General features: G+C 45.5%; 1 protein-coding gene across 5 annotated transcripts in view; it reads left to right on the top strand.

The window, feature by feature from the left end:
* Positions 1-21,515, top strand: part of CTIF (cap binding complex dependent translation initiation factor) — a 758,204-nt gene that overhangs the window by 529,868 nt on the left and 206,821 nt on the right. For all 5 annotated transcript variants that reach the window (XM_069219134.1, XM_069219121.1, XM_069219132.1 and 2 more), the window contains 2 exons: positions 272-749; positions 19,099-19,398. In XM_069219134.1, the coding sequence (XP_069075235.1) occupies positions 272-749; positions 19,099-19,398 (778 nt within the window). The remainder of the gene's footprint in view (positions 1-271; positions 750-19,098; positions 19,399-21,515) is intronic.

Raw genomic sequence — 21,515 nt, forward strand, 5'->3', positions numbered from 1 at the left:
ATATTTTGAAATATGCATCCTGTTCCTTTATAGATATTTTAATTTTGTTATATGTTAAAAAAATTTACAGCCTGCAGTCGATTCTTTCACACTCCTTGTACCCCAGCACAATTGTCATCTTACTACTTCCAGCGCCTGTGGTACTGTGTATCACATGTAGTTGTGTCTCAGCTCAGTGAACCACAAAGAAAAGCCTTTGTGGTGTCCACTGTCCTGCAGGAATGATGGGGCTGGCGCACAGTTTTTAATGTGTTGTGTTTTTGATTTTCAGGAAACAGCAAAGGTTACAAGGGGGTAACAAACAACAACAACAACAACAGCAGCAACAGCAGCAACAACAGCAACACACCGATCATCCACAAGCCCCCACCAAACAACCCAGGGAGAACCAGAAACTATACCAGGCCGGCCAGGGCTCACAATCCTTAGCGAGGCAAGGACCCCATGGCTACAGCCAAAACAGACGATGGCATCACAACCAGAAGCATTCACCCAACGACAAGGACATGCACAGGAGTGCCAAAGAGGCTGAGACTCTGAAAAATGAGGACTCGCCGGTGTGCACTGCGCACATCCCCTTGGAAAGGCCTGGAAGCCAGGAGGCGGCAGACAGAGTGTCTCAGCCGGCAGCCACCCAGCCGTGCCAGTCAAAGCGAAGAGACAGTATTCATGACAGGACTGGGGAGAGGCCAAGAATAAACCTGCTGCAGTCTTCCAAAGACAGGCTGCGTAGGCGGCTGAAGGAGAAGGTGCGGTATTTTCACTTACAGCTCTTTGCACATGGCTAGTTGCAGGAGAAAGGGATTCCCATCCTGAAATCTGGCCAACTTTGTATTGGTAATGACGTAACACTGCAGGCAGTGAGGGCCTGTGCAAGGCTGCCATCTTTTATAATTAATGTGTGTGTCCTCTCCATCCTGTGATTGTGTCAGATACTGAGAAACTTATGAAAATGTTGGGGGATTCTAGCTCTGTGTCCCGCCTCCCCATTCTCCTCCTCTTAGCTATTAGTCGCTTCCTGTAGTGTGGACCCTGCATGGCAGGTCTTATGACGTTAGTAATTGCAGTTCCCAGTTCATGTGCACTTGCTGATACATACTGTGCCTTCTACCACCAGACAGAGTATTTATAACCATTGGCACAGTATGTTAATGGAGAACATAGAGGCCTTTCACAACTGCACGTATGACGTGGTTATATGTCCCATCACAGGCAGTTGTTCTAAAGATTCACCCAAATTGAACAAACAATCTACATCCCGAAATATTGAATGCAAAACAGTAAACAATCTTGAGTTGTTGATAGGTGCCTGTGGTTTAATGGCCAGTTGTGCCAGGAATATTTGATGAATTACACAATGTTAGAGCCTTTGGCACTAGCTGTAGTCTGATTTATCTGTGGAGTTATTATATCTGTGAAGAGCTTTATTAAATCTTTTTGTTATGTTATATCAATTTGTTAAGTGCACTAATCAGCTGCTTGAGCAGGTGTGTAGGTGTGTGATCCCCTTAGAGTTATTGAAAGAGCCAGGCCTTCAGCTTCATGTGGAACTCCAGAAGTGGGAAGGAGGAGGAGGCTCTGATGTGTTGTGGAAGGTTGTTCCATATTTCGGGTGCGATATAGGAGAACAAGTGACCTCCTGCTCTGCTTTTGTGAATGTGGGGGGAAAGCGGGGTGAGTGAGGCTGAGCATAGTTGTCGGACAGGCTGGTGAAAGTGTGTGCAACAGTTTAGGTGTACTCAGTGTTGCGCAAGGCTTTCATGTGTGTGTGAGGAGATTGAATTGGCTGCAGTTGTGAATGGGGAGCCAGTGGAGCTCTCTGGGGAGGTGTGAGGTGTGGATGTGACATGGGAGGTTGTCTTGCAGCGGTGTTCTGGGTGATCTGAGCTCTGTAGGAGCTGCTTGGAGATCCTGCTGTAGAGTGCGTTGCCACAGTTGAGTCTGCTTGTCTGATGGTGTCCCTTAGCAGTCACCTGAACATATTTCATAGCATATGTAGGATATGGATCCAGGCAGCGCTCACTGCGTTGACTTGTGCCGTCATGTTGAGCTTGTTGTCCAGGATAATCCCCAGATCTCTGGCGTGGGTGGTGGGTGTTGGTCCCAGCTCTGTTGGCACCAGGTGGCATCCCTCGGGGAGCTCCTGTTTCAGAAGTCAAGTACTTTTGTCTTGTCGGAGTTGAGCTTCAACAAGTTGGTTCTCACCCATTCTACTATCATGGTCAAGCAATTAGTGGAGCTGGCTCTGGTGGTGGTTCTCTTGTCTATCAGGAAGAGGATGAGTTTGGTCTTTTGAGCATAAGAGTTGAAGTTGATTCCCTGGTACTGGATGATGCTGGCGAGTGAAGTAATGTAGACGTTTAACAGGGTAGGGCCGAAAGACGATCCATGGGGTACTTGGCAGATCAGGCTTTTAGTTTCCGATGTGAAGACTAACAGTCTGACTTTCAGGGTTCCCCTCCTGAGTGAGTAGCAGATCCAGTTGAGTGCAGGCCCTTGGTGCCAAGCTCATGGATTCTTCTATGAGTATGTCTAGGGGGACCATGTCGAATGCAGTGGAGAGTTCGAACAAGATGGGGGCCACTGTGTCTCCTTAGTCCAGTGTGGTCCGAATGTCATCGGTGGCTGCGAGATGAGTGCTGTTTTGGTGCTGTGTGTTTTTTTCTGAATCATGATTGAGTTTTGTCCAGTAGGTGGTGGTGCCGTTCAAGGTGGGTTATGAGCTGCTTGTTGATGGCCTTCTCTATCACTTTGGATCAGTAAGGGTGCAGGTAAATAGGAATTGGTAAGTTGACTCAGGTCGGACAAGAGCTTCTTGAGGAGGTCATTGACTGCTGCATACTTTTTTTTATTTTTCAAAAAAATTGGGACTTCCACACAAACTAAATGAATGTCAAAACTTGGGCAGTGTGCCAGAGGGCATGCCCCTAATTGAATTATTTTCAGTTCTAAGATGCGCGCAGAATGTCAGACATTCGATAGGGTTAGAGAGAATCACGATATGCCGACATGGGGTGCATTTTGGGGACTAATTGAAATGGAAAAAATATAAATGTGCCAGTTTAAGAATGTTTTGGTGGCTCTAAAACTGAAAGTCCTCATTTAGGCACAGTTCAATATGTGTAATTCTCTGACAACTTAGTTCAGATTTCTGCAGGTTTTTTGGCTTTTCCTCTACCTAAAGAGTCCATATGAGGGTGCAGGTGAGGTGGTGTATGCACCGTCTTGGGACATCACAGCCCCAAGAAAATAGAACAAAGTTGGTGAGAGTCTTGACTATTACACATTTTTTTTTACCTCAGGTGTGCAAAGTAACAAAAAGGTAGGTGGCACTGAGTTCAGAAGGATGCAGCTAGTGTGGTTGCTCGATTATGCTGAGCTGCTCAGATTTATCCGATGTTGAGAACATTACACTTACTTCTGGGTCTCAAGGCCCTTGTGCGTCAAGCGCCAATCCATTTATTCTCTAGTACAGTATAAATTCACAGACAATTGTCGATAATGCTCTTGATCTATTGTGGGCAGGAGATGAAACTGCAGTGAGCACAGTGTCATTTGCAGGATCCCTTCTGCCGTTCCACACAATTGACAGGCAAGTGCTCTTCTACTGTCCAGGCAGCAAACTCTAATTTCATCACAAGTCAGTTGTATAAATACATTATAATTATATGCATTTATTCCCTAGCATTTTTATGCAGTGCGGACAAGATTCAGTGGGAGGTAGAGCCATTAACATAGGAACTATTTTACAAGTGCGAATAAAAAGTACGACACAGGTGCAACATCCTAGGGCAAACACAGATTATAAAGAAATGCAGAGACTAGACAAATAAGTACTGCAAATGCCAATAGGTTGAGTCAGACCTAAAAATCTATGTATGTTAATGACTGCCCTCCTCCCGAGTGTGCACTGCAAGACAAAAACGCCAAGAATTATATAGTTATCTAAGACACTTTAGCATTACAGTGGCATGTGTGTGCCCCTGAACTTTCAAGCTCAGACAGATGTATAAATGAACAAAATGATCACAGCTGTGTAGGGGGCAAGCAATATTTTTGTGGAAGCACACAACGTCTTCAATCAAACCATGTTTTCCTAGTTCCCAACATGTAGGTGGAGCCAAAGCCCCCCTCATAGTGATTCTCACGTAATTGTAGGGCAACAGCTGCGCTGTCAAGCGAGAGCACGAAAACGAGTAAATATATCTACAAAAGTTCAAATACATTTGTAGTGGTGATGTTGGGGAAGAATATCTTTCGACCTTTACCTGACCCCCATTGTTAACCAATCCTAGGTGAAAGCAACACCGAAACAACTGGTTCTTTAACTCTCTTTTGAACGTTTCCTAGAATGGATCGACCTAACGCTTGATGAAGCGGAGTTTCACACCGTGGGTGCACTTTTCAAGAACGGTTGTGTTAGGCCAGTGGTTCCCAACCTGTGGTCTGGGGACCCCTGGGGACCCGCGCAGCCTCCTCAGGGGGTCTGCGACTGCTTAGAAAATGAAATAATGTTAACAGGTTAGGTCCCCAGCTTTCAGTAATGACTCAGTGGGGGGGGGGGCAGATTCCAATAATGATTCAGTGAGGGTCCCCGGGTTCCAATAATGATAAAGTGGTGGGTCCACAGAAGTCAAAAAGTTGGGAACCACTGCTTTTGGCTGTTTGTTTTCCTAGAGGCTCTAAAGGCTCGCACTTGGATTATAAGTGTGTCACAGCACCAAAGGTTCTCTTGGCAGCATGCGATTGTGAGATGAGCAGTTTCTGGCAAAAATATTTTTAGATTCCATGGTGGGGTGCATTATGCATGCTACTTTCTTAATGTACTCTTAGAAATAACCTATTTCTTTTCGAAGGTAATTATTTAAACATCGTCTAGAGTTATTCCAGTAAAGACAACTGAATGTCTGACAGATCATGTTAGGACCTGCAACATAATATGGTGCACTATAGACACATGTTTGTTGAAATTGGTGGGTCTTAAAAACAAAGCCTTTCAAGCCCTATAGATTGGTTTATTTTACAAGATGCAGGAATATCACTGAAGTCAGCAACTGTGATGAGGTCCTATGCAGCTAGAACTAGCAGCTGAATAATTCGGTTCAAGGTCCGGAAGAGCCTGCCCTGTGCACAATGCAGATTTAACTTTGTGCCAAGACATGGGGCACACTTGGTGAGACCACATATTTGGGGAGGTAGCCCGAAAAAGTGGAGAAAATGGTAGGTTTGAATGCACAGAATCTTGGTTGTAGACACAAAGATGGTCCTCAGAAGGCAACATACAAGTGTTTTTAAGTATTTCCAACTTTGAGCTCCGAAACAAACGTTGATTTATGTGTTGAGCTCGACACTGATATCTGCAAAGTTCATGTTTGTCTGGGGAGCTGCGTGTTTGCCTGTGGTTTCTGGTGGGTTGCTAGGATGAGCTCCTTTCTGCCATCTGTTTGCTTGTGGTGGCTTTGCAGCCTGGTGCCACTCTCAAACATACACAAATACTCTCCTCCCTCATTGCTACTATTCTTAATGTGCAGTGTTATGAAAAGGCCATCGTGATGGGATGCGGTTTGATCCTCTGAAGCATTTTTAGCATCACACAGGTCATCCGAGAAGTAGCTCTGCAGTGGTGGCCGTGGGCGGCTATCCACCCACGCTCAGCCTTTCTGCCACAGCCCTGTTCTGTACTTGTCAACTTTCCTTTTTTGCTGTGGAAGCTAGCACCCTTTTAAGTCTCTTTCAGGACTGTCCTGTCCATGGAGATTATAAGAAATCCCCCTTTCTCCAGGAGTCTGGGGAAGTGGGTTGTTTTCAGGGGGTAGGTATCTTGTCTTCAGCCCTTCCATTTCTGAAAGTTCTGAGGGAGTAGCAGGCATTGGCACTATGGGGACATGGCTGATTTGCTGCTATAGAGAAATGATGCTCTGAGGACTGTGTGAGACCCTAAGATATTGATATATTTCGATAATTCCTCTTCAAATGCAATTGTAAAAACAAGCATTTGCAATGCAACGGGTCTCGCGTTTGCTCATGTTAGAGCTGATAGGGTTGTAAACTCCTAACCCGACTTATTACCTATTGGCAAAAGTGCATTTATGTACGTGACCCGAAAAAGTGCAATTAACTGTGTAAAGCGCTCGACTTCTGCCAACCGAAATCACGCTAGGAAAATAGAGAAAAAGTAGTCCACGAGCCGGTCAGAAAGCTGCGAGCCTTGCATGTTTTCTGTACTTGGTCGATGCGCTCGAGGAGGGCTAGCCACCGGAAAAGGCATGACATATGCATGCCTTCGACTAATGAAAGCAAGCAGATTTGAATAGGCAAGCCCACGAACCAATGAAAAACACTGACGTGACGTCGACAGGGCTCCGAGCCCTTTTCTAATACCTAAAGCGTCTCGCTGCGATACGCATGCGGGAGCGCATGCGACGCAGGCTCGACCCTAACTATTGCATTTGAACCACAACACCTGGAAAATACTCAGGGGAAAAAGCATTAGATGACCCGGTTTGTTGGCGGCTTGCTTTTGGCTGGTATTAGACAATTACCCTATGCTGCAATTATATTCAGGCCCTTCCCTGCCCTAATTCCTCTGCCCTCCTTTTGCTGACTCCAGTTCTCATTTCATCTGCCACTGCTCTACCATCTGTCGTTCTCTCATGTATAATTCATACTTTATTTCCGTCTCTTTTTGCACTCCCTTGATTGTTTCACTGTTTCGACATCGGATATTGCCTCTTGTGTAAAAGTGCCCCCTTCCTCAAATCAGTGGAAAACGTTTGGCAGAAACTCTTGCTTTTCTGGGCACCATGTTCACCATTCGTATTTTTTCTTATAATTTTTATCCATAGGCAAAATAATTTTAACATTTTCTGCCATTTTTGCCTCGTCTGTCACATCTTCTATCCTTTCCCCGTTTTTTCTTCTTTCTTTGTTTTCCATCTGTCCCGTCTTCTGTTTTTTTTAAGATGTCTTGGTGTTTTATGTACTTTGTACTTTTATTTTGCCACTTAATTTCTGTTTGTTTTGACCCTCTGCTTGATAGTTGTCCCTTCATATCGCCTGATTCTTTTTGCCTCCTGCTTTTAGTGTGCTTTATGCCCTGATCTTAGTTTTGTTCTATTTAAAATTGTGCCCCTTTGTGTTTATCCTTTTTAGGTCTGGTTAAAGACAGAAGTATTTATCAGTCAGAACTCATGTCATTCCAAAATGATTATACAGAGAGGGGCTACAACCATACCAGATAGTTGACTAACCTCTTTATTGCAGGACAGCATTTCATTCACCAAGAGTTGTTAGTCTGCCTTATGAGTTCTTGATCTTTAGGCCATAGACCGTGAAACATCCTTGCGCTGCAGTACAGGTACATAGTTACCATATACGTTTCACGCCGGTGCTTGGCTGAAAAAGCAGCCAACAGCGGTGCATCACGCAGTATGTGCCACTGGTAGCATGGTTTTTGACTCTGCATAATGCTCTGCAGATTACCTTCTTTAAAAATGACCACCGCGTCTAAACATAATTATGCGGAGAAGTGTGGAAGCTTGTGAGAAGAAACTTAAACCTACCCTTTACTGTATCCCCTGTAAGCAGGAGCTCGACCACTCTACTGCTCGCCCTGCTCTCTCCATGAATCCTACCTAGCCACCCCCAGGTCTGCAAAGGGGTGAGCAGCATCCTTGAAGCTTCTGTATAGAGTACAACTGTACAACCTCCACCCTTTAGAAGAAGTGAGGCACAAACTACTTTATGACTGTTTGGAAACTCTATTCAGCTGAAACCATACTGTCCGTCTGGTTGCATTAAATGCATGATGCAAGATCAGTCCTGCAGAGGAGTGGCAGAGCGAGATTTGGCGTGGCAGGGCACACATTGTCACAGTCCTATCAGTGCCTTTGAAACGAACAACCTCGTCCATCTTCACAATTTCAAAAGCATTTGTCTGCACCCCATAGCTCGCCCCCTATTTTGAAATTGTTTTAATGGATGAAAGACATGTGATGGCACTGCAGGCGTTGGGTGTTTTCTGCCATCTTTTGCTGCCCATGCTGACTTTTGCGTTTTGCACGTCTCCTGGGGCATTGTGGAGGAGAAACGCATAGGCTTGGAGTAAAAACTGAGTCGTCCACCAAAGATCGTGAGGATCGTCTAACAGTTGGATGCATTTGAGAACAAGCCAACCCAAGGGCTAGAGTCAAACTGCGGCTTGCTGACACCGGGGGAAAGCCCGTCACTTCGTGGACCTGACTGACGACATCTTCCCATGCATTATGGATGGGTAACCTGTGTGCCGTTTTATGTGTCTCTTCCGTTTTAAGATTATTTTTTGAAGATAGTAGTTTGCGCCGTTTGGTGGGGATGCACGTGGGGAATGTTTTTTAAGAAATTGTGAATTATTTGGGCATAAGATTTGTATTGATCTATCTACAAAATGAGTTGTGTGTTTAAAACCAAAGCTTTTTAAGGATCTATTACTCTGTTATCCTGATATTGTTGTGAACTTATCTGAGAACTACTGGGTTGTTGAGTGCTAGTGAGAACTGGTGTAAGGAATAACTGGATATTAGATGAACACCCAAGGGGAGTTTTGGTTTATCACAGCAGCTTAACAGTGCAGGCTTTTTAAAATTGTCACCGCTCATCTACCTATGGTTCGTAAAGGGCTACATGCACTTTCGGTGGTCCTATGCAGTGCTACTCACCCAGTTCTTCTGCAGTGCCCACTCAGTGCTGCTTTCACCCTGGCAAGCTCAGCAGCAGCAGCGTCTTCTCAGAGACCCGAGACCCAGGCTATTCCACTCAGTGAAAGGACAATCAGTGCATTGAAAGTTTGCTTTATGTCGGCCAACCCCAGCCAATCCCAACATGGCTCTTTAAAATTGAGAGTGTTAGGCTCTTATTAAAATATATGAGAGCAGCGTTAGGATTGGCTTGAGCAGGGCAGCTCAACGCTCAATTGGAGACAAGGGTGCTGCCGTCTTGGTCCCAAAGGCTCTGTGCTACGACGTGGGTCAGGGGCCTATAAAGTGCGCTTTTCAGATTGGGCTTGCAATAACTCCTGTCCAGCCCAACATGCGCCCCAACATGCGCATTTTAATTCACGGCAGCCCTGTTCTCTAGAGGCGATACAAGAGGAGTTCCACACCTCCTCCACTACACAGCTGGAACTGTGAAATTGTGGTGCAGCCCATGTAAGATTTTGTGCATCTTCTCAGTTGACAGGAAAAATAATAATTGAAGAAACAAATAGTGCATCCATCCAACATTGGGTGGCAGCTCCTGGGTAGAGGGATGAGCTGCTGGTGGGAAGAACAGAACTAAATATTAGGTTAAGGATTATGGTTAGAGTGTAAGGTTGGGAAAGGGATAGTGTTAGACAAATTGCGAGGGTAAGGGTGACATATAGGGTGATGATGGGTGAGAGGCTTAACATAAGAGATAGGATTAGTGCCCCCATCTGATCCACAGGTTCAAGCGAGTATCAGTTAGAATATAGCGGAGAAGCTTGTCCTGCTCTGAATATGCAGAGCTGTAATCCTACCAGTCAATGCTTCCTCTTCATGTCCAAATTTGGCTCAGCTTATTGAGGGCAGGTGCGCAGGCTTCCACAGGTTTTGTGGTGTGGCAGCAAAAGCCCTCTCTAATGATGCAAGGGTTCGTTTGGTAGGCTGATCAGCTGTGCTTCTCACAAATCACTAAAACCTATTGAGGAATTGTGAAAACGTGTGAAATATTGAAAGGGAAGTGTACTAACACATTCCACAATGGAAATGTCCACCGTTTGGTTTGAACATGCCTCCTTTGTGGCCGTGGATCCGGGTTTGTAGAACAGGGTCAGGTTGGAAACAGAGGGAAACGGTGTGGTTGCAAGGAAAGTTTTTTCTTCTTTAGAATTCGACCCGTTCTAATGGTACTCACTCGAGCACTGGTAGGCAGTGCTTAATGTTGGCTACTGGTTTCGTTTTTGTATTAAGCAATACTAGTAAGTCAAGTATTGGGTCCATGTGCAAAGATGACCAACTTGGTTCCTGTCAGAATACCAAGATTTGTTAATAATCTGTAAATCTTGCAGTAGGCCACTTCAGATTTTGGATTGCTATAGCAAAGAGTAATTTGCAGCGAAATAATTACTCTTTAGCCAGGCCAGTTTATCCAGAGTTTTAAAATGGATTACAGAGCTTCGGGGGGGCAGGGATATATTTAAATTTGTGGGACCCAGTCACCCCAGTGGTAAATGACAGTTTCCACTATGGCTTTGGCCCCATGTCATAAAGAGAACTTTTAGTGTCCACGTGTTGCAGCCTACTTGTTTGACAGGCAGGTAGGTAGGAACATGTTTTTTTTTTTTTTTTTTTTTTTTCAGGTCGTCACATGGTTTGAGCCAAAAGGTATTAACGGCGGCCATCTTGTTCTTGATAGTTATTTGACAGCGACTTCTCGCGTCGTGCCACCCGACCTATCTGTTAGCCTTTCAGAGTGAGCTCATGGAGCTGTTGAATGCCTGTGTGTATCAGCGATTCATAAACATCACAGGTCCTCAAAAGTGTGTTCCTGTTTTGTGTCTGTGGCAAACAACTAGTTTTAATGTAACTGGGATCTTGAGAGTTACTGTACATTATTTTTTGGTTTGTTGCTCGTTTAGGGTAAATGTTCACTTTCCTGTTGCCGATAAATGTCAACTACGCAGCAGTCAAAACATCCTGTTATGCGAGCACTTAGGCAGTTGATAGCTGAAAAAAACACAACAGCTACATTCTGGTACCCTGGCGTTTGGCACACCTCTCCGCTTATGAAAGTAAGTGTGATTACTAAAGGCGCCTTTTAGAACAGACTACTTGGCAGTTCTGTACGGTGAAGTCTAGTTTATTTTTTGGGTCTGGCCAAGAGACAACTTCGGTGTTTTCCAAAAACAAAAAATATATATATCTGGAAAAAACAAAGGTTAAAGTAACGTAATGTTCAATAACAGCGTAACGTTTTGACCTCTAAAAAACACTGAAATTCACCAGTTATAGTTAACTCGAGTAACTATAACTCGTGCCCTAAGGTAACTTTAACACGCACCCCGCCATGCACAGCCTTCTCATCATTAATTTCACTGCATATGTCATGATCTCATGAGTGACGTAAGATGTAAGGTAATTAGCAGTGCATAGGGAGGGCGCGAGTTATAGCTACTTGAGGTACCTATAACTGTGACTAGTGAATTTCTTTGGTGTTTATTGTTTAAAACATTACGTTGTTACTGAACATTTCACTATCTATCATGTTATTTTAAGCTTTGTTTTTTTCAGTGAATTTCCAGGTTTAAAAAAAAACATAAAGTAATATTTTATATGTATATCCAAACATCTGCTGCACTCTGCCTCCGGCCGTGCATGGTGCGCAGTTGGCTTCAGGGACTGCAGCCGACCCCTGGGCCAATTTCAGCCCAGGAGACCCGATCCCCTGGGACCTGGAGAGATTTTCAGGGGGGGAGAGGCTCACAGCCCCCCTTCCTGTGCCGATTTTGAGACTGTGGCCCAGCATTATTGTTAAGAAGAGGGGGCATGCAGACCCGTCCCCAAACCAATTTTGGTCCCGGGGACCCTATCCTCTCTGGGGCCCAGCATTATTGTTAGGGGGAGGGGGCATGCGCCCTTCTCCCTAGGCTGATTACACCCCAGTGACCCAATCCCCTAGCACTCAGTGTTAAAGTTAGGGGGAGGGACACATGCCCCTTCTCCAGGCTGATTTCGGCCCCAGTTACTCCATCCCCGGTGGCCCAGAAGAATAAAAGGTGGGTGCCCATCCAGGGCACCTACCTTACTCCTGTTGGAGGTCATGGGGGGAGCCCTAAAATCCCAGCGGGCCCAACCAGTTTCCCACATCTAGTGGGAGCCGGCGTTGCTCCGACCTGGAGGTAGCAGCTAATAACGCTGCTCTCACCAGGCGGGAGCAATATTTAGATCTGTTTCCCTGTCCTTATCATTGCGGGCAGGGAAGCAGATCTAAAGTCTGCTCTGAGAAGGTGGGAGCTTTTTTTAAGCTCCTGACTGCCGGGACCAGACTTTGTGTTTGCTCCTGCTTGGCCGAAGATTTGAAAATGCCCTTGCTAGGCAAGAGCAAACACAAATTCCCTGCTGGTGTGGGTAGGGAAACTGCTGTGTCCCAGGGGTGGAGTTCCCAGGACATAACATTTGAGCTGGCTCCAAGGGATGGATTCCACATGGTCACTAATGACTCAAGGAGGGGGGCCGTGACTTCCCCCTTCCTTCTTGATTTTGTGGTTGTGGGGATAGAGGACTTCACGCTGCTATGTGTGGTGGGGAGTTGGCAGGGTCTGGCCTGCGACCAGGCCCTGTGACCAACGCCCCCTCCCCATGCAGCCAACTTCATGCTGGGCATGGCCTCAAGCTGTGTACAGTGAGGGTTTTCCACATGGCCTGGCCTGTGGCCAGGTCCTGTGGTCAACCAACCAAAAGGCAGCCAACCCTATGCTGCACAAGTCATTCGGCCGTGCACTCTGGGTGGTTGGCCACGGGGGGACCACATGCACCACGGCCCGGCATTATTAAGAGGAGGTGATATGTGCCCCCAGCCCAATTTCAACCCCTGTGACCCCACCCCCGGCGTTACTGTTTGAGGGCAAGGGGCACGTGGCCTCCCTCCCTAGGCTTACTTCACCGCAGGGACACCCTCCCCCAGGATCCGGCATTAATATTAGGGGGAGGGGAACACACGGCCCCCTCCCCAGGGTGATTTTAGTCCCAGGGACTCCATCCCCTCAGGCCTTGCTGAATAAAAGGTGGGTGCACACCCAGGGTACCCACCATTTTCCCACTGGGTGCGGCTGAGGGAGCAATAAGGCCCCCACGGCCCCAGCTAGCTCCCTACATGTAGTAGGAGCGGGAATTGCTCCTGCCCAGATGGAGCAGCTAATAATGTTGCTTCCACCAGGTGGGAGCAATATTTAGCTCTAAAGTTCTCTCCCAGAGGGGGGGGAGCAGATTTGAAGCTCCCACCAGCTGGGACCAGACTTGGTGTTTACTCCCGCTTGGCTGGAGGTTTGCAAACCATGTCCTGTCATTGGGGTGGGCTCCCCGGGGCCTCTAGAGGCTCAGGGAGGGGCTCACCCTCCCCATTATACATGAGGTGGGCCCTGGGGCCTTAAATATGTTGCCAGGGGATGGGGTCCCTGGGCCAAAAGCGGCCCAGGTGCCCTGTGCCCTCCTCCACCTAAAAAATGCACCAAACTTCAGGGGATGGGATCACCAGAGCCAAAAGCTGCCCAGGGAGTGGGGGGGGAGGGAGTGTGGGGGAAGGGAAGGCATGACCCTTCCTCCTAAAAAAAAAAAAAAAAAAAAAAAGTGCTGGGCCTCAGGGATGGGGTCTCCCGGGCCAAAAAATTTGCAGGGACTCGAGCCGTGTGTGGTGTGGCTGCTTTTGGGGGGTTGGCCACAGGGCATGGCCTTGCAGCCAACGCACCACTGCGCCAAAGACAAAGACTGTGCACAGTGTGGGGTTGGCTGCATGCGGGAGATTGTTGCAGGTTCTGGCCACAGTCCAGACCTGTTGCCAACCCTATCATGCGCGATCAAACATCCTGTGCAGCATAGGCATGGCTGCATGCGGGGAGTGGGCCACAGCCATCACCACCAACCCCCTTCCCCCCTCCATATGCCTAGAGGCCTTATGCAGCAAGGATTGAATTACATAATGCTAATTAAATATTACTTTAAAAAAAAAAATTTTTAAACCTAGAAATTCACTGAAAGAAACAAAGGTTAAACTAACGTTCTAGTTAGGTGAAATGTTCAGTAAAAATGTAGCGTTTGAAACTCTAAAAATCACTGAAATTCACCAGTTATAGTTATCTCAAGTAACTATAACTCGTGCCCTAAGGTAACTGATGCAACTATAACCCGTGCTGTAAGGTCATGATGAACTGCTAAATACCCTACATATATCACTTATGACATCTTCTTTAAAGTCTTTGATACAATCACTAGTCATGGTGGGGGTATGAGTTATAGTTACTTGAGATATCTATAACTGGAGAATCTCATTGATTCTTAAAGTTGTTAACGTGTGTTTAACTTTTGTTTCTCAGTGACTATATATATATTCACAGAGTGGGGCTTTTTCCAGCCATCCATTTTTCTGTTCAAGTGTCATTCACATTTTGCTTCTGCCTGCTACGGTCTACCTCATGGAGCAATGGGTCCACCCACTTCAGCTTTCATGTTGCATTACTGTGCATTCTCCCTAGACTCCTTGTACCTGTTACCCTTTCCCTTATGCCTCCTACATATCCCCAGACAGCACAAATAAGGCAGAGCATTCAACACTCCACCAACACTATATAGTTTGCAAGGTGCAGACAAACTAATAGCGCTGTCATGCACCATACCAACATAAGCCATATAATCACGCACATAATACTAGTTAAAATATACCACACGCTCGCATGCACAACATTGTGTCACAATCTCTCGCTTGGATTGTGATGCATTTAACTAAAGCACTTTACTCAGTCCAAGCACTGGACAGTAGACCACCCAACCCAAAGAAACAAATGGAAAGGACCTTCAGCGCTTAGTAATACACATAAAATGCTACAAGGATCCCACATTGTACTTTCTGACTAACCACTTATAAGCTGAACATTAAATAAACTCTACTAACATTACTGATGGCATTTTCATTATAATTGAGTAAACTGAGAACAATGGTGCTCGTCTGGCAATATGTTCACTATATAGCAGTGTGATAAAATGTCAGTGATCAAGCTACATGAAGATTAAGCATCTGATGGCAGGCTGCGAACAGGCCACCTGACACACCACCTTGTATGGCAACTGAGCAAACTGTTTTAATGCTGAACATTCACAGGAATGTAAGAAAGCAAAGCAAGGGAGTTTTGATGAGCTCTGGTCTGTAACTCTGACACACGTCACTCAAGGTAATGTCTGTATGGCTTCTACTGAAAACGTTATCACCCTCACAGAATAATTGCTGTGCAGCAGTACTGGAAATTCAATAAATGAATGGGCTTCCATCTTTGATCGCTGCATCAGAGTCCATTCCAGATCCTATGGATAGGAGGTTAAACAATAGGAATCACTGACCTGGTCAGTGGATACCTTGAAAATGTGGCCTCGGTACATGTCTCCTCCATCAACATTAGACAACCCCTTGATCCTTGCTCCGCACTGAGTTCATCAGCCCCTGCCGTGTTGCCGCTGCCTCATTCCTTAAAGAGGTTTTGTTCACTGATGTGCAGGGTTTCCTAGTTGGTGATGATGAGGTTGAAATGTATCTGTAAAGCGCATCAGCTACCCTAGAAAAGGTCCAGGACACAGGGAATTGCTACAGTAAATTGCTCTGCCAGGCACCTGTTCACCGCCAGAGCCAAGCATAGCAGTAATTATAAGCTTAAAAAAATCATTTGTACATAAACCTCTTGTAAGAAGCGTGAGTTTGGGCTGATGGCACCGAAGCCACAGGCCAAAAATGTTTTGTAGGGGCAGCATTTTTTTAAATTTCTAAGTTGTCTTATCCCATGTTTGCATTATTTATAAAGTGTATTTATAAATTGTTCTTTAACTTTTGGGCATCAGGGTGGTATGGAAAGGATAGAATGGAAATCAATCAGATTGTCAAATAGTGAATAAATCTGATAGAGTGAAGTTTTAGCACCAAAAGGTCTTGAGATTTTCTGAAGCCGAGAATGTGGTCTTCATCTGTTGGTTTCCATGGATGTCTAGATCTTGTAGCCCTGACGATTGAATGGTGTTAATTGAACCACAGCTGCCAGAATGCAAAGATAAAACCTAAACTGGATTACATATTCATGCATGAACATGGGACACGTGAGAGCTTTGGAATGACTTTCTTGGAGAGCTAGATAATTTGTTAATCAAAGACAGTGCACCACTCTTCTTCAATTGAGATGGTGCCGTCCATGTGGCACTTTATTAATTTTGCACTACGTGATCTTTAGATGTTGACTCTGAATTTAGTCCTTCAATATGGCAGATGATACAGAAAGGGAGAAGAGCTAGGCGATAACTATATCAGGAAATTGGGAGCAGGGTAATAAAATAGAGAGAACATGGTGAAATGTGCCTTATTTCTGAGTATTCTGAAATCAAGGGGTGATTATTGTCAAAGATAATGCTGCTTTCCAGACCAAGGGTCCAATCAGTTTCTAAAACGGATGTCCTTGGTGTTTCTCTTCTGTTCATGGCATCAAGAACTGACCTCAAGTCCAGTGACAAAGGTCCAGAGCTGCTCCACAATATGGCTAAGGGTGTGATGCCCCTGTTCGGTTTTCAGGACTTTTGCCACTATCACAAAGGGCAGGTTTTTTTAATTGCACATGCTAGCTTATTCTTGACTGGGAGCGTTCTAGCACAGTATTATGCTTGGAGTGAGAAGCCAGTTGAGGTCTTTCATGACAAGGGAAAATAAGTCACAGATAGGAAAAAGGTGAGCCATTGCCAGAGGTGAGGGATGGCCGCAAGCGCATAAGGGAGGAGACGGTGCTTGATGTCAGCAATAGAAGCGCTGTAAGCATTAAACAGTGTAGTAAGGGTTGCAGAGGTATAGTAGTTGTGATGGACTACAGGGTTCAGTTTGGTCAGAGTGGATTTCAGCCAGGTGAACAGTGCAGCACATTGCTGCTGCATAGAGGAATTTATTTCTACCCTCTGGCTGTAGGTGACGTCTTGAGTATACAGGCTGTGGATGATATAGAGCTCTGAATGTGCCTGCCTGCATTACTCTCTCTGTCACGCTTGTACTTAGTGTTAACTTGAGGATTTTCAGGACTCTGGGCAAGGCATGTTTTGGTGGCTTCTGTTAGGAACAACCTTAAATTTTAATACTCATTTTCTGCTAATCCATCTCTGAATGGTGATAAACAATGCTGAATTACAGTTTAACTTTTAGAAACAGGGTCACTTAAAAATAGGGGTCAAAAATCCTTAAGATGGCACTAAGTAGAGAAGAACAGAGTCTGATGTAGTGGTAGGCAGAGAAGAGGAAGAGAGTCTGAGATAGAGAACTAGACAGGGGTAAAATAGAGAGAAAGTCGACTTTGCCATGTGGCACCTTGGAAGGTAGGGGCCCTGGGCAATTGCCTACTTTGCCCGTGCCTTAAAATGTCTCTGCTTATTCATCTCTACTGTTTCTCTAACAACCCTGTGCCCCCTCTACTCCGAAGCTGCTTGGAAGCAGCAATTGGTGCCTTAGGAAGTCCCAATTAGACAAATACATGAAAATATGCATCTGTTAGAAATAGCAAAAAGTTTGCAAGTAAGCATAGTCTTGCCCCTTATCTATTGCAACTACTATAGTGATACCACAATGTCTGTATGGATTCATGCCCACCCTCCCAGCTTCTGTAAGGTGACTGTAATGTCCCCCATCTAAAAAAATGCAACACGTTAGTCTCACTACTAAAGTGGCATCATACCCTGCATGTAATAATGTGGTCACAAGAAGGCCTGACAAAGGTATGGAACTTTCATCTGACTTAGCTTTTCGTGCTTGCCCTACTCCTGCCTCCTTCTCCTACTCAGCTATGGCCATAGTTGTTTCCAGCAGTCCAGTTTTATTCTAAAAAGAAGGGTAGGGCTTGTAGATGTAAATTGGCAGGGAAGACGCACTTTTGCCCATATTCTTAATCAGCTTCTGAGCTTGCTTCCAGGTGCCAGAGGTGTTCCACAGAGGTCGTGGCAGATGAGGTCCCCAGGTCCACAAGTGTTGTGGTCCCTCTAGCAGAGCACTGGAACAGATTGATGAACGGGGAACTCCTTAGGTTTCCTTCATCTCTGTGAAATGTTCAGAGGCTGATTATTCAGTATACTCACTTAGATGCCCAAATCAAGAACTATCTTTGGAAGGATCTAAGGGCCAGATGTAGCAAGCAGTTTTGCCCATTCTGTGTCTGTGGGAAAATGTGTTCGTACATATGGCCCTAAGTGTTCTACCACTCTTTGATCATACTTAGAAGAAGGTGACCTTGAAAATACCTATTTTTATACAATCTATATATTTTTATTGGATGTAGAGCCACCGGATGGGGCATGTCTCCAACTTACTGTTAACACCCATGTCGATTCCCACTCCTAAGGCCCTTTTAATAATGGGGCCGGAAAGGGTCGAGGTAAATACCATTACCCCAGGGACGGCTATATACCATTCATGGTAAATACCTCATTTTTACATGGAAATGAGGTATAATATGTGAAATCTGTATTAAAGGCATCGAATACCACGTTTTCTCTGATTTCTGAGTCTTTTCCCCTGTTATATTACCACTGAAATCAGTTGGGCGGGGTGGAGGGGTTTGATGGGATGTTATAATTATCGAATAGCTCATAATTTCAATTTATGTGCTAACTGCTGTTTGCACAAGCATCAACATATAAACTCCAGTTAGTAATTACAGACTAGTGTGCACTTGAGAAGAAAGCTGATACTCACTTTTGATCCACTTGTTCACTGCAGTAAACAAGTTATATTCCTTAACTCAGAATAGAACAGTGAGCTGTTCCCTCCCCTCCTTTTGTCATCCTGTCCTGACCTCCACTCTTCTTCTTACCTACAACTTTTATGTCTGAGTCTCCCTCAAAAAAATCTCTTTGCCCTATAGTGCCCAGCCGTCTAGTTCTTGGTACAGTTACCACCTTGGTGGTATTAAGAATACTTTAGCTTGGAGTATCATCACAAAATGCAAGGCAAAAGATCACCTCTCCCAGAGCTGAAGTAATGCTCTACTCTACAACTAATCACAACTTTATATCTCCTGGTTAAGCCCAGCCTTTCGCACTGTAATCACATCATTCAGTTGGGACTGGGGGCCTGATTTAGATACCGGCTGACGGGTTACTCTGTCACAATGGCGACGGATATCCCGTCTGCCGAAATCTAAATCTTATAGGACATAATGGGATTTGGATGTCGGCGGACGGGATACCCATCACCGATTTGATGGAGTAACCCGACTGCCAATATCTAAATCTTCTCACTCTGTTCTACTTTTCTGATTCGTAGGAAGCGGCACTGCACATGGGAGTACTTACTCGTCGTTCTTGTTTTTGTCCCCAAATCCAGGATGAGGTTACAGTGGAAACCACTAACCCGCAAAAGAACAAAATGGACAAACTGATAGAGATCCTGAACAGTATGAGAAACAACAGCAGCGACGTGGATGCCAACCTCACAACTTTCATGGAGGAAGCCCAGAACTCCACCAACTCTGAGGAGATGCTCAGCGAAATTGTAAAGACTATTTATCAAAAAGCTGTGACGGACAGGAGCTTCGCCTCCACTGCTGCCAAACTTTGTGACAAAATGGCCCTCTTCATGGTGGAAGGGACAAAGTTTAGAAGTCTTCTTCTCAACATGCTACAGGTCAGTAACAACTTGAAGTTGTTCTTTGAGGTTTACCAAAGATGCATTGCACAGTGTTTTCCAAGGTCGAGATTTAAGACAGTGACATAATATTAACTTGTGTGTGCAATCTTCAATTTCATAAGTATGTGTAATTTAATACGTTTCGATACATTTTTTTATTTTGTTAGTAAATGTAACCTATTTAAATTGCTCTAAACTTTATATTAAGCACCCTTAAATGAATGTAGATGTCAAATGGCGACTTTGTATGTGTGATTATTCGCTTCGGTGCTGGCTTTTTCTTTACCAACAGCTCTTACATTAGGAGATTTACAACAAGAAATGGAAAGCTACTGGTGCAAGAATACTACTGCTTCTGGGCACTAACCCAGGCTTGCTAATGGTTTTACACAGGAATGTTACACGAACATAGGTGCACAAGAATTTCAATGTAGATTTCAAATTGATAGGGTGAGAAAGGAAAAAACACGGATAGGCCGCTTTGAGGTCTCAGCTTCGATATGCCATTGATTTCTCCTCTAGCAGTGGGTGATCCTCAAAGCAAAGTGTCCATCTATACCTGTGAAGTAGTTTACAGGGAAAGGTCTTTGTCCTTAGCCCCTCTCCTCAGTGGAATGCCAATCCTTTTTTAGGATTCCTCGCCTTCTTGAACTTCCCTCACAGCCCCCTAACGAGGAGTGACAAAAGGGCTTGGAAGTCTTGCAGTTGCTGCAGCAAGATTTGCAGCAGATGGTTTGATGCACAGAAAGATCTGAAGACACTCTGTACTCGGTCTTGGTGGAGAAGTAGACCATTCGTTGGCCTGTAGCTGGCTAGGCGGAGCAGTGGAAAATGTCACACTAGAGGCTGAGTAGGAGCCAGTTCCTCCCAACGTTCCCTGCTGTACTGTCACCGGCTGAGGGCCCGTAGGACTTCTTTGCAGAGCCCTGTCTGCAGGCTCGTTCTTTGCCCTCCAACCTTAAGGGGACTGAATGGCCAACAGAGGACTTGATTGCACCACAAGGCTTACCTGAGGCACACTCTTGGCTCAAGCAAGCCTTCAGTGAGGATTAAATTAGTGAGTCAGCCAACCTCTCTGGCTGTGGGGTTCTCCTCACCTGAGGGCAACTACTGCTATTACTTCTCCCAGAATGGCCTGATCTCAGGAGGCACCAGTGCATGGGGCCTACCCTGTATGGCCACTGACCTCTCCAAGATGGCAGAGCAATCCGTGGGCCACCAAGGCCTGGCACCAAAAAGCAAGCAAATCAATGGCGACAAGAGCCGAAGTCCCACCACCCCTGCCCCCGTCCCCCTCCCCCCCTCCCTTTTCGGCTCCGAGCATGTGGTGCCTGGTGCTGCACGTAGGAGTTGTGCAGCGTCCGCTGACCACGGGCCAGCAGGGTAAAGTGATGCTCTCCCAAGGCCCTTGTAATGAGTAAGGGTCCGCGCCTTACTTGTGAGCATATTTTGGCACTCTTGTGCCTTTTTGAAGCACCATTAAAAAAAAAAAAATTGTAGCAGGCTGTAGAGTTACTTGTTCTTTAAAAGTGTCAGTTCACAAAGCAAGTGCTTTGAATAAAAAAACAAAGTGTGTGCAGTGTAACCACAGTCGTAAATGTTAGTAGTGCATGGTAAAGCAACATTAGCTTGTAAATTCACCTGACGTTTTGGGGTCAGTAAAGGCCTGAAAAGAAAAAGTGCACGATTTAGCACCACTGCAAGAAGTGTGGGACAGTTTGTTTTTCTGGTTGTTTACCTCCCAGGTTCATTGCATTTTCCTACAGTGCATGTCTAATGGTGGGGGTGGTGTGTGCCTCCCCACCCCCTTCCATGATAGGATATGCAGATTTGTTTTAGATATTATATGGGCCTTGATCGCTGTATGTGCTAGCAGGATACCTTGTTTACAAGACAGAGGAAACCTGAGCAGCGGACAGACTTCATACATGCTGGATCACGCCTGAGCTTGATGGATGCAAGTGACACAGCTCTCACTGGAGGGAAAACCCAGGAGAGGCTGCTAAGCCGGGACACAAATGTCCAGACGACCGGTGCCGGAGACTGCTGGATCAGCCTGTAATCCGGTTACTGTTACTGAGTGGCTTGTCCGGGTAAATGCAACCCAAGGACAC

The sequence above is a fragment of the Pleurodeles waltl genome, chromosome 1_1 (genome assembly GCF_031143425.1).
Source record: "Pleurodeles waltl isolate 20211129_DDA chromosome 1_1, aPleWal1.hap1.20221129, whole genome shotgun sequence".
Lineage (NCBI taxonomy): Eukaryota > Metazoa > Chordata > Amphibia > Caudata > Salamandridae > Pleurodeles > Pleurodeles waltl.